A 13,164-nucleotide genomic window follows, 5' to 3' on the forward strand; every position below is an offset into this window, starting at 1 on the left:
CGTGGCCCTACGGCGCCGACCCCGCCGCTCCCAGGGGCAGGGCGATGCTCTCCTTGTAGCTGCAGAGACGCTGCCTTGGTTTTCAAAACATCCTGCTGACTACAGCAAATAATGTTCCATACAACGTATGCGAAGCTGAAAAGCACAGTTAAAGAAAAATATTTTTGAAAAAAATGAAGCAAAAGAGACCTGACTGTCTCAACATTTCTTCACAGATCAGATCCCCTGCAATGGCTGCTGTTCCCTGGCTCACGGTTGCCTCCTGCACTTCAGCAACAGAAGTGTAACCATCTGGGACTGCAGCCTCCCCCCAAAAGAACTGTGCATCATATGGACCTTGAAAAAGATTACATCTGTTTATTAATAGTAAAAATGGATACATTTGTCCTACATTTTGTTTTTAGAAATTTGATCATGTCACAAGCAATACCTGTGTGTACGTGGGTGTATTACAGATGTATATAATTTATTTTAACCAGGCTGTGAAATAATATGTAATCACATCTCTTCTTGTGATTGTACATAATACAGTAATTAAATGATGCCAGTCTACGTCATTCTCTTATTTCTAATCAAAGGAACCTGAAGCGTAACAGTCTTCTTTCCGGCTGATATGGCTCTTTATTTTTGTCACAGGGGAGACTTCCCATCACCAAAGAGGGATAATCTTCCAACCGTGAGAGATGGGATAATTCAGATTTCTTTCCTGGCTGCTCCTGCCTGTTGGCAGCCGGAGCACCACAGTCCTGGCTCCCACCTTCCCGGGCTGCATGGAGCGTCTCCTCCTCCGAATTCGGCAGACAGGCGTTCCTCAAGGCCAGGTGTTACTGCTGTCCTGATTTCTTCTCCTTCTGGAAGCTAAAGCTTGTTCTCCTGCTCAGTTTTCTTTGTTTCTGAGCAAAATAATCTGCTCTGGCTGTACTTGCTCGTGACTCTAGAATATAGTTAACCTGCAAGACACGAAGTGATATTTCATTTCCTTGCTGTTTCAGTGGAGCAGCCCAGGGAGGGCACAGACCCTCATACCTCTGAACAAGGCGTTAGTAAAAATGGCAAAAATACAGCAGAAACAGCTCAGAGCTTCAGGAGAAGCCCCCTGCTGCACGGGGCTGCGTCCTGGCTCTTCCTCCTGGGCTCCTTGGGTGGGCACAGCGTGGCCGTGCCCGGGCTGGGGGCTGGGTGCTGAGCATCCCTCTCTGCTCACCCAACCCTCCTTACCCAGCCTCCAGATGAACGCAGGAAGTCATGAAGACCCACAATGCTGGTCTAATATAGTAATGGGCTTCAATAAAAGATTTTATCAGCTTTAATAAAAATAATACTTTCATTATGATGTTTGCATACTCAGCTAATCTCATAGTTTCCCTGTATTTTGGCACATTTTACTTGATGAAAGCATTTTTAAATGATATTTAACAAGCCTGCTATTCCCTAAATTTATTATCTCCAGTGCTTTGTGATAATCACATAGATAATTTTAATGGAAGGTTAATGCAAGAATCAAAAAGATAAAAATGCCCTTTGGTCTGCCATTAGCTGGTTAATATGCTGTGGCTTAAAACTTGCACAATTTTATGCACTGTAGAGTGTTTCACTTTCATTGCATATTACAGCTTAAGGCATAAAAATATAGGGAATTTTCATGGTCAATAAAGTCTCAGTCTTTCTCACTTGATCATGTAAAAAGCCTAATTTGAAAAGTCTGATTTCTCTGCATCTCTTAATGGTGATGGAATTGAAAATAAACTGGTAACTTATGCACGAAACCAGAAAATATTCTGTATAAACAATTTGTGAGTTAAGAAAAAAGTACTGTTCAATAATATTTCTCTCTTGAATATTCATGCTATTCATAGCAAAACTTTTTTAGACTTCTTATATGAACAGTCTCAGATCTGTCCTGTGTTCTGAAGACTACAACGGTTTATTTAGGGTTAAGTAGGAACAAAAGAATTTGTCCTAACAATCCATGAAGTAGTAAAAGCAAATGACATAACGGACAGATTGCAAAAATTACTATTTTAAAAATTTTGAATTGCTAAAAAATCCTAGATTGCAGAAAATTAAATTTAATCTTCCAATATTGTTACGAAAACTTGTTTCAGAAAGTAAATCAGTCTGTCTCTGCACGGAGCTGCAAGGAAACCAAACAACTCTGATAAAGGATCAGGGCGGGAGGAATAACCCGTCTGCCCTGAACAACGTGCCCTCCTGGCAGAGCTCCTGCCCTCTGCGTGAGCCGGTGCTGGCGCCACCAACCCCACATCGGCCGGCGGATTGAAGTAATCCCTGGGGATTATTTCAGCGCACGGCTCCGCGGCAGTCCCAACCGCTGGGCAGCCCTGGCGCTGGCTGCCAAGACCCAGCCCCAGCCCTCGGGGGACTCGGCAGGACAGCCCACAGACCTGGACACGTGTCTGAAGGTGCAGGGTGCCGGGACACAATAGAATTTCATGGCTTCTGATAAAACTCGGCCGAAGATTGGCATCTCTAAACTGAAAGTGAGTCCAAGAGGCAGCCCTGCGCACAGGACAGGCAGTGCCCTGCATGGCTGCCCGAAAAGCCAGTAACAGACACTGGGCTGCTAAGGGAGAGGCACCTCGCTGCTCCTCAGGCACTGCACCAGCCGTGTATTTCTAGAACCTCCCGAATACTTCCATGTCTAACAAGTGGTAAAACACTCCGAATTTTGGGTCACGTTAAAATTTAATACTCACCTTCAGTACAATTTCATTGACAGTAGCAGCATCTGATTCAAAGTAAAGGTGTTTGTAGTCATGATTGCTTAGATATGTAAGTTTAAATATTGCATGACCTGCAAAGATAAGAAAAAAAATGCTCAGAATATTCCTCTAAAGTTTCCGCAGAGCTTGTGTGCCTGACAGAAGAAAAACACAGATGGTGATCTTAGCATACCATCAGCACAACAGAAGGAAGTAATGAAACGCTGACAGGCTTCTCATGTCATTTCAATTTAAGGCAAGTGGTGGCTTACAGGAGCAGCTGAACTCTATTCAATAAAGTTCATTTTCCCATCACATCCCCACTGCAGGAAATGCAAAAATCTATCAAATGGCTAGTTAGCTCCCATTCAGCCCAAGACCATATTTCAGTTAAACTACCACATTAGAACTACTTTATGTAACTATTCACTGTATAATCGTCAAATGTAGAAGATAAGTGTTATATTTAAAATAAAAGGTCAATTAACCCCAGAATTATCACTCTAAAATCCTCTCCCCAAAACAACACCCAAACCTACTCAAGTTGCTTAAGGCAAAGGAAAAATGTCACTGTAAAATACAAAACGGATGCAGCGACGACACTACGAAACTCAGCATCTCTCCTCCTACAAGCAGAACACTCAAAATTAAAGTAGAACTGTAATTTTTATCTGTGTAGCACTTTGCTGGCAGGCTTCGCTGCTCAGTCCCAAATGGAGGTTTTAAGTGATTAAATGGACTCGATCTGATGACAGCCAGGCCAGCCTCCGTGGCTGCCTTTGGAGAATGGCATGGAAACTGGTGACCTTTACCAGCACTGCAGGCAGGACAGGAGGCACGGCTTCAGCAGAAAGCTCTGTATGCAAAACATGTAGGAAGGCAAAATATCCTTCACTCGTTCAGACATTCATGGCTTCAAAAATTAAAATTAAGCATATTCTATACATTATACTTTTCCTCCGGTTTTCACATAATTTATTCAGTTCAAAGGTCAAAGTTAGCAATCCATAAAGTAACAGCCACATTACTGTAAATTCACATCTTTCGTGAAGGAAAGCTAATTTGAAATCTTATTTACATTATCTAATTCTCCAGATTTCCAAAAAATGACTGATATATGCCCCAGATCTGTGGCCAGAAAATTTGAGATGTGCGTATTTTACTGTGGCATGTTAATTAAACACCATTATGATGCACTAATCTGGAATATAAATTCTATATTGAAAAATTGGCTAATAATAATAGTAAAAAAACCCTTTAAATCACTTGACAAATGATGCCTTGGTGGTACTAAAAATGCGGGAATTCCTGGCTGCAAGCTAATCAGTATGTTAATGCATTCACGCCCGACTTCTGCTCGGGACTGAATTCAGCATCTTTATGATTCTGAAAGGCTGCTCCTGGAGACATGACACAGCACTGCAGGCACCGGCACGCCACCGCAGCTTCCCCTGGACGCCCGAACGCACAGCTCCAGAACGCGCTAAAAAATAAAATAAAAATCGCACCAAACATGGTCTGGAGGATTCCAAGGGAGGTTTTTGTATTTGGTTTTGGAAGTTTCCTTGGCGGTTCCTGAGCGTGTGAACGAGGGCCCCTTCCCCTGGCTCGGGTGCTCGTTCCCCTCTTCCCTGCCCCGGGAGCAGGCGCTGCAGGCCCCGGGACAGCTCTGCTGGAGGGGAGGGCAGGGGGACGGGGGGCACCCAGAGCTGAGCCCCCGCTGCCTGCTGGCTGAGGGCTGCAGTCCCCTGCCATCCACCCCTGGGAGCCCCTTTGGGGACACCGCCGCCCAGCGGGCTCCTCTCCAAGACGGGGCAGCCCGGGCTGGGTTTGCAGTCCCGCTCCCCTTCTGGTAGACACAACCTGCACCAGAGCTGGAAGGAATAAAGAGCCGGTGTGCTGCCAGTCTGCTGCTCGGCCATACATCACCGAGTGGAGGTGGGGCAGAGAGCCACGCAATGAAATATTAATACAAAAACTTAAGCGAGACCACAGCTTTCATCATGCCTGGTGAAGAAACCCTCCCCAGTATCCCCAACTCTCCGCTAGCCCAGTGACCTGCTCCTCCGTTCTGGCAGAAGTGTTCATACAGCTGACAGAAGCAGAACACAGAACTTTATTTTGAGGACTTATTTTAGGATTGCAAAGAGTCAGCTGTTTTGATGACAATTAGAGCAACGGATGCCAATAACAATTCTGCTGCAGCCTGTGGCAGGAGGCAGAGCTCGCCCTGCTCCCCGTGCCCCGCGGAGGGCCCAGCGCTGCGCTCCTGGCAGCCAGCGCCCTGCAGCCCCCTGCACACCCGAGGGCAGTGTCTGTGCCCGGCCATGACAAAAGCTGCTCTGGGCCCTGCCTCTCGGGCAGGTGCTGGCCGAGGCACGGAGCTGCCCGGCCGTGGCAGGGGACGGCAGCGCTGCCCCCGCGCAGGGACCGAGCGCGCGGCGCCTGCCCCGCTGTGCACAGCCCATGGCACTGCAGAACACGTCCTACACCCTGCCAGGTGATTTAGTGGAAAGAAGCTAAAAGGACTTTTCTTTAGAAAGCCCCATTATAGCATTATGTTTATGTGCTCCCATGTCCATGTTATACTATTTACAGCATGAAATATTAGTTCATTGATACCATAACTGGCACTTTGCTCTGCTACTGTTCTAGCCAGATGGAATTTATGAATTGTGAGATTGATTTCCATTTCCAAGAGTGCTTAAATATGTGATGTACCACTTTCCAATAGAACACCACCCTTGACAATTCAGAGATCAATATGAACTTCAATGGTTTTATATTTCCATATAAGAATATCTGGCAACAAACAGCAGTAGCTCAAGTGGCTTCTGCCATACTTGATGGTAGAATTAAAACAAACGCAGATGTTTTGTGAACAACTTCACTGCAGTGCCTGCTGCATGAACAATGTGTCCTTTAGTCTGTCTGAAACCCGAGTGTTCAGCTGCAGCAGCTGTCACTGCCCTGCCCCGGGACAAAGCCACGTGTGTACGTACACAGGTACAGCCACCTGCCGACAAGGTGGCAGCGGCTGGTGGCAAGAGGGAACTCAACAGGGAAACTGTTAATCAGCATTTTGCTATCGATTTTACTGGCTCTGCAATGGAAAATACATGTTATTTTCAAATACATTTATCTGATAAAACATCGAAGAAAAGCAAGTGAAATTACAGCAAGTCATCTGTTATCAGATGCTCTTGCCATGCGTGCAGTATGAGCTCAACAGATCTCTGCAGCCAACTCTGCTACGCCAGGGGAGTGCCCTGGTGCCCGGACAGCCCGGGTGCATCCCAGATGCTGAGGGTGTCCCCGTGTCACCTGCAGGAACATCTGCTTGGCCCCTCACCCCGCACGCTGCAGCCAAGACGTGGGGGCTCCCCCAGCCTGCTTGTGCCACTGCCCCACGCCTGCAGCGCTCCTGCTGTGCCTTGTGGCACTGACGTCCCTCTGACAGCAGGGAAGCAGCGTCCTACCGCTGGTGCCCTTTGGACGTATTTTGACAAATCTTTCCTAACCTTTGAATGCTAACAGGTTCCTAGGTGGTTACACCTGGAGAAAGGCATGCAGGAGACTCAGATAGAAAATGTTAATTCACGGAAAAGGAGGAGAGCTCACTGTCAGCATGATGTCTTAAACTTAATTGCTTGGCATATCTCCTGGTTTTTAATATTACTGTACTGACAAAAAAGTGAAGGAAGGGGCTAGTTATGGTATAAACAGCAATCCTTCCCAACCCAGAGGCACAGCCACACGCAAATCTACTGGTCATGGCTGGAAACCTATCCTCACGGCGTTTGGTGAGACAGTGCTTGTGCAAACTGCAGCCTCCCTGCTGCACGTCACCCCCCAACACACACAATTTGGTTTTGAGTTTACATGAAGCAGACAAGAAATTCTGCTAGAAAAGTTTCCAGAATTACTGACTAAGATATACATATGTGCTCATTGGTAAATCTGAAAATTTCTGTCTCAGAAAACACACAAAAATTTTGTGCTCCACTGTGCTTTAATTTATACAGGTAAAAACAAATTTTCACCTTTAAACTGAAGTAATGCACTTTCTTTATCAGCATCTCAAAACCACACTTTTTGCCTGGAAAACATTGGAAGGATGTGGAACTGCACAGGAAAAGACAACTTCTTTACTGAACTTGCCAAGACTAGGAATAGTTTGTCTTCTGCCTTTCCCATCTCTGCCAAAATCAGACTGTATCAAAAGCCTCTGTTCGTGCCAATCTTTAAAACAGTATGTACTGAATTAAATCACTAATTAGATGAAGGATGAAAAGAATATTCATGATTCAAATAAAACAGAAAACAAACACAGGGAAATGCAAATCTATGTTAAAATTTCAGTACACCTTGATGATTGCTTTGTCATTACAGGGCCCTAAAGTATAAGTCAACAATTAAGATACATATAATATAATCTATAATATATAATAAAGAGCTAGAGAAACACCTCTCTGAAGAAAAAAAAACCACCTACTTATGGGCATCATTTCACATTATCACCATTTTCACCACTTTGGAAATTGTGACCACAGTATCAAACCTTGAAATCTCTTCTCACAGACTCGGAAGGGAAAAATATACCAGTAAGCAGGCAGGGAACCATGGAAATAAAATACATGGCAAGCAATGTTTCTGTACAGAGACAAGCTTAGCTAAATGTGGTATGAAATGGGGGCATGTCTGTTCATCAACCCCTGAGGTATATACTCTAAAGCTTTGGGGAGGGACCCTGCTTTAAATCCGTATGTGCTACGTCAAAAAATGATGCTGTGACCCTGGGACAGGGCCTGAAGGTCCTACAAAAATGCAAGTGTTGCACCGCCATCTAAACACCGAACCTGACAACCTCTAATGAACACAAAAACTCAGATGTTTTCTTGCAAGGGCATGTCACAAGCTGCAGCACAGCCGTGGCTGGATTGCCAGGGATACAGCACCGGCTCTGCCAGCGATGGAGACTGGACAGGAATCGGGGCATGAAGGCGGGTTATGCCTACTTCACACCAGCCATTCTCACCCAAGAGGTGCATCGTTTGGAGATTTCTCCTCCGCAGGTAGCAAATGCAGCTGAAGTTATGGACGAAATGCTGACCCCACCAACATCAGTGGAAAAAATGTGGAGTTGAGACCAGGCGTTACTGAAGTGGGAACAAATGTTATGGATGTCATGAAAAGAAAGCTGCTGCCCTGCCGCCCTGCTCCATTCTCAGGGAGCAGCGTATTTCAGGAACACTTTTCCCACAACTCAGGTCTTTATATCCTGCTATAAGCTTATTGTAAAACATTGCTATTAGTGGATGTCTTGTTTCTAGATGTCCTGTAAAAGACCACTTTCATGTCAAACTATGGTAACTATTCACACTTCTGGATTTTTTTTCCTGAATCCTTTTGTTTCTTCATTGAATTATTACCAAAGGCAAAATACTAATAAAGATTTTTGCAAGAATGGTGAAAATCGACGTGGAACTCAGGCTTGCCCAAAACCTTTTCACCAGCAACCTTGTTTTGGAAAAAAGATGATAAATAAATCAAAATGCACTAAGCAGTGTTTCCACATGGCAATCGCCTCCTTCATTGCGTCTGCACCTCATCAATCACGCTATTGTCTGCTTGAAAGGCGAGCCTTGTAAATGTCATATCCACTCAAGCCCAAGGAGAAGCGAATCAAAATGCAGCAAGGAGTTTTAATTGGATAGTGTAATTAAACTAAAAAACCCCAGCAGAATAGCTTTGACAGGATAGATGAAGACCCCTTTTAATAGGGCTACAAAACATATTTGTTAAAAGGATGAGGCAATGCACGCTCCTGATAGTGCTCCAGAGTACTTTTATGAGGAGGCTACTCACTGCTGGATGTTTTTAATAAGTTGCAGCCACCCTTGTGCACGGCACCAGGCAGGAGCAGCCCTTGCCTCCAAGCCACTGGCAGTGGACACTGAAGCGGTCACCAAGCCGAAGCTGTTCCTTCAAGCCTCCCTTGCTGCCAGCTGCTTCTCCGGGGTGTAAATTGTACGAATCGGTGCCAAACGCACACGGCTGAGTGGCCAGCTCCAGCGCTAGAGGAGAGGCAGAGCAGCTCCCGGCACGGCACAGCGCAGACCACGGACGGCTGCTCGCACGTCTCCAACAGCTCTGCCCTTTTGCCAGGGCTCAAGCTGGCCGCCAACAACCTGGGCACAGTCCTGAGCCTGCCACAGAAAATGGAAAATACGACGAAACCAAGCACCATCTGTGACTTTGCTCCCTTCCCTTTGAGGCATTTAGCCACTCTGCAAACAACACGTCCACACGCATTTGGGCTTGTTTCTGTTGCATACCTTGAGATTTCTCTCACTCCACGCCTGAGTCTCGGTAACATTTTCTCTGCTGAATCTATTTTTTATCCTTTGACCAGAATCTGTGATTAGGCTTCTATCAAGTCCGATTTTTCTTCTATTATTTCCCAGACTGCGTTGTTCACAGCAGGAGCATTAATATTAGGAACTACCGCACAATATTTTGTGCACCATTTGCACAGTGCCTGGGTAATTGCTGGCTCTTTGCTCTGGCTCCACTGCAGGGCTATGAACAAACATGCAACATCTTTATTTAAGCTCCCTGAGCAGCAGGAATCCATGCCTTCCCAACACATTCTGTACGTTTTTAGTCCTTTCACAATCCAATAACAAATTCATTAAATTAGTATTACCCAATGTGCATAATCTGGAGGAACCTGATACTGAATTAAAACATCACATACCTTTAGCTTTAAATGAAAACTACATAAAAGCATTTCAGCCATCACTTTGGCTATCACTTACAGCCAGTATGAATACTGCTAGAAAAGCTATTTTCGTGCAGATGTGGAATTCAATGGGAAAGACTGACTCGTGTTGCAACATCAATCAAAACGTCGGCTCTGCTGGCAGCTCTCGACAGTAAGGCAGGTTCAAAGGTCACAGGATAAAGAAAAAGCCAAGCTCTGGTTCAGCTCTAATATCTCCTCGCTAGAAGTCTTGCAAAGGTACCTACCCCCTTCTGTACTAGGCGGCTTTCATTAATCTTCTTGCCATCTTTTTTAACTAGTCATGCAGAACCGCTCGATAGCAAGACATATAATGGGGAGGCCCTGTGCCTATTACCAGGTTAACACTCTGTTAAGCCCCAGTGCAACAATGGAATAAGAATTTAAAGGAAATCTTAAGCTGCAGGGTGCAAAGCAGGCAATTAAATTACAAACTGAAGTTACCAATGTACTCCATGACCTACAGAACACCTTTGTTTAGACTCCCTTAATATTAAGGATATTTTGACCAAGCAATTGAGATGTATATGCTTTACTAAAAAAAATCAAACCAAACAAGGAAATCCACAAAACAAACAAACAAACAGAAAAACGATCACAGAGAACATTTCTTCAATGTTTCAAGTAAATTATCAAATAAATCTGATTTCTGCAGCCGTCATAAAATGCGCTTAATGGAAAAAAACCACATGTATTTTGAAAACTGTAAGTCTGCCCAACCAATTAGTCTCAGTGCCACTGAAAGGCCTCCCCTGAGCTCTGCTAAACCCCGTGAGCACCAGTGCCAGATGCCAAGGCAAGCTGGTAACCCTGGCCCTCAGAAGGACAGCGACACCGCGGCGGTCACAGCCGCGCTTTGTCCACAGTGCACTTTGTAGGAGAGGCAGTGGTTAGTGACACTGAAGTTTCTCCCTTGTCCAAATAATGTAAGAGACATTAACAGAATCAGATTTCCTTTAAATTACACTATTGCAAAGGGATATAATTGTATTAAACATATTATGTTGCTTCCTTAAGACTTTATATTATGTACACTTAATTGAGATACAAAGCTCTTTTCAGCTATAAAAATGACAACTACTTTATTAAGGTTTAAATCTTATTTCTCAATGATAGGATGCTTCCTTTCAAGATTCAAAACATTCAGAATCTCTCGTGATAATCAGACTGAACCTGATTTAAACAAGCATTTTATACACAGTGTTTCCAGGTTCTAATGGCATTTGATCGAGCCAGCAGGGCCATTACCTCTTCCCTCTGTCTAAATTCAGGGAGTCTGATTTAATTTATAAATAAAAATTCAAATTCTAACCTGGGCCTACTACAAGGGCAAACAAAAATCATCAGCCATTCCTGCCTACGATACCCCCACCAATGACAAATTAGATGCCAAAGCTTTCTCTTTCCATTCTCCATTTCCACTAAGTGCAGCTCCAAGTCCTGCTGCAGTAAAGGAAAGCTTCGGCTTCGAGCCTTCCTGGAGATATTCACAACACGTGATCTGTGAAGTTGTCAAGTTCTTTAAGACACAAGTGTCACTGAAGCTTCACTGCACAAACCTGTCTTTGCAGGTAAAACTTGAATTGAAAGTAAGCATGAGCACCCCTACTATATATATACAATTTCTATTTTTATGTTTCTGTAGACAAGTACCAGTAAAAACCTCTAAAATCTCGTTAGTCAGAAAGTCAGACCCACTTGAATATTAAACTGTGTTAATTACCACACGCAGGAAAACAAATTTTGCATGAAGTTTCAGCTGTACTGAGCTGTACTGTGACCAGCCTCCCTCCACAAGGACCCTTGCCCAGCCCCTGCACAGCATGGCCAGCCACAACTGGAGGCTCCAGAAGCCCCTTCCCTGCTCTTCAGAAACACAGCATGTCAGCACAGCAAAGCAGCACCCAACTTTAGTACAGCCCCAGTCACTAACGTCTGGGGAATGCAGTCAGTTTAATAAAATACACACTCTGTTTTCCCCCAGTGTAACTGTACAAGCCCTGTTACATGTGCAGAACACTTCTGAAAGATGAAATGGAGCATGTTTGTGTTACAAGAGATAAAAACATGGAAACAAAATATATTGCAGAACTCAAACACCTTATCTTCACTCAGCCTCTCTTTCTTTGCAATAATTCATTCAAGAAAGATCCAGGAATAATTTTTGATGTAAACTCTGCTACAAACATATATCACTATGCTGATAAAAATCACAGACAAAACTTGTGAAATACAGTGAGTTTCATTCCTTTATGCTACTAAAATAACTTTTTTCCATTTAAAATTCAAGAGATACCGATCTGCTGTTAAGAGTTCCCCAAAATGCATCATTCTGAGATGTCACGCTAAGAGTCTCTCCTACTGACCCAAAATAATGACTTTTGGAACATCTTTGGTGAATCTGGAGGAGGCCAGTGGATTTCAGGGGGAATTATTTTCTCCTTTTGAAACTATGTCAAACACTTACTTAACATGAAAACTTTATGAATGGCCACATGAAAACGAGTAAATAAAACCCCAGTATCATAAAGATTGCCTTTGTCATAACCTGTCAGAATCCTCTCCAAAGTGACCACAATTCTTCATTGAATCGTCTCCACTGAAAGGCGCTGCCCTTCTGGCAGCAGACTTCGCTTGGGGGCTGAAGTTCTGCCCCTTGTTTCTCCCTGGGGTGGCAGTCGCTGCATTTGGATACAAGGGTCTTTTCCCAGAAGAGCGGGGGCTGCCTCTGGGGCTGCCAAGCCCCCATCCCCTCCAGAACACAGCACCAGAGGCATTCAAGGACATCCTGAAGGTCTCACGTGTGTGTGTTAGCAGGAGTGTGAGCTGGAAACCTTGACTTTCGAGGCTGGATTTTCAAACACAGCCCCATTTGTTGGCACGATTTTACCACAAATATTTGCAATTGAAACGAAACATGGCTACAAAACCAGAGGTGTTGATGTATTTACAAGTGCAAAACTACACCTTTAATAAGAAAAATCGGTCTGAGGTGCAACTGGAAATCAAGCACTTAGGTATTTAGAAGTACTGCAGATTCTGCTGTGGCCTTTGCTGACTGCCAGTTATCTGTTATGGAGCTGTGCTAGATCACTTCCCTTGGAGCTCTGTAAAGACAAGCGTTACACATTTGGACTGCCTGGTCACTAGCAATGTCCTTCCCCAGCATCATGCCTTCCCAAGGACCATAAAGACTTGCTGGAGAGACAGAAAAGGAAGGCAGTGACTGGACTAAGAGCATGGAAATAGGAAGGGGTAATGAAGGGGAGAAGGATATAGTTCAATAATTGCTGATAAAATCTGTGGCAGCCATAAATTTACTCTTCCAAAAGAATCCAACAGATCATTACCTCTGTAAATATGTATCACATAATTCTCCCTCTCCGTCACCTTGCAGATAAGTACTTAATATTTAGCATCTCTACCCTGCACAAGCGCAAGTGCAATAAAATCCATCTGAGCTTTAGAACTGCAGTTACTTTTTGACAGGAGATAGTTACATTTTGACACCATGGGGAGACATTGCCCAATTCCCCTCAGGCCCCTGCCCTGCTTTTTTAAAACAAATTTTACAAATTTAGACTCTCATTACTCCACTGATACAATAAGCAAAAGCACCAGATTTATAGTTGTACT

General features: G+C 44.2%; 1 protein-coding gene across 2 annotated transcripts in view; it reads right to left on the reverse strand.

Moving 5' to 3' along the window:
* Nucleotides 1-333: 333 nt before the first annotated feature.
* MAPKAP1 (MAPK associated protein 1) overlaps nt 334-13,164 on the reverse strand; it is a 101,294-nt gene continuing 88,463 nt past the window's right edge. For both annotated transcript variants that reach the window (XM_068657156.1, XM_068657155.1), the window contains 2 exons: nt 2,718-2,815; nt 334-950 (listed from right to left, as the gene is read on the reverse strand). In XM_068657156.1, coding sequence (XP_068513257.1) covers nt 825-950; nt 2,718-2,815 — 224 coding nt within the window. In that variant the 3' untranslated portion in view covers nt 334-824. The remainder of the gene's footprint in view (nt 951-2,717; nt 2,816-13,164) is intronic.

This window comes from Anas acuta, chromosome 20 (genome assembly GCF_963932015.1).
Source record: "Anas acuta chromosome 20, bAnaAcu1.1, whole genome shotgun sequence".
NCBI lineage: Eukaryota > Metazoa > Chordata > Aves > Anseriformes > Anatidae > Anas > Anas acuta.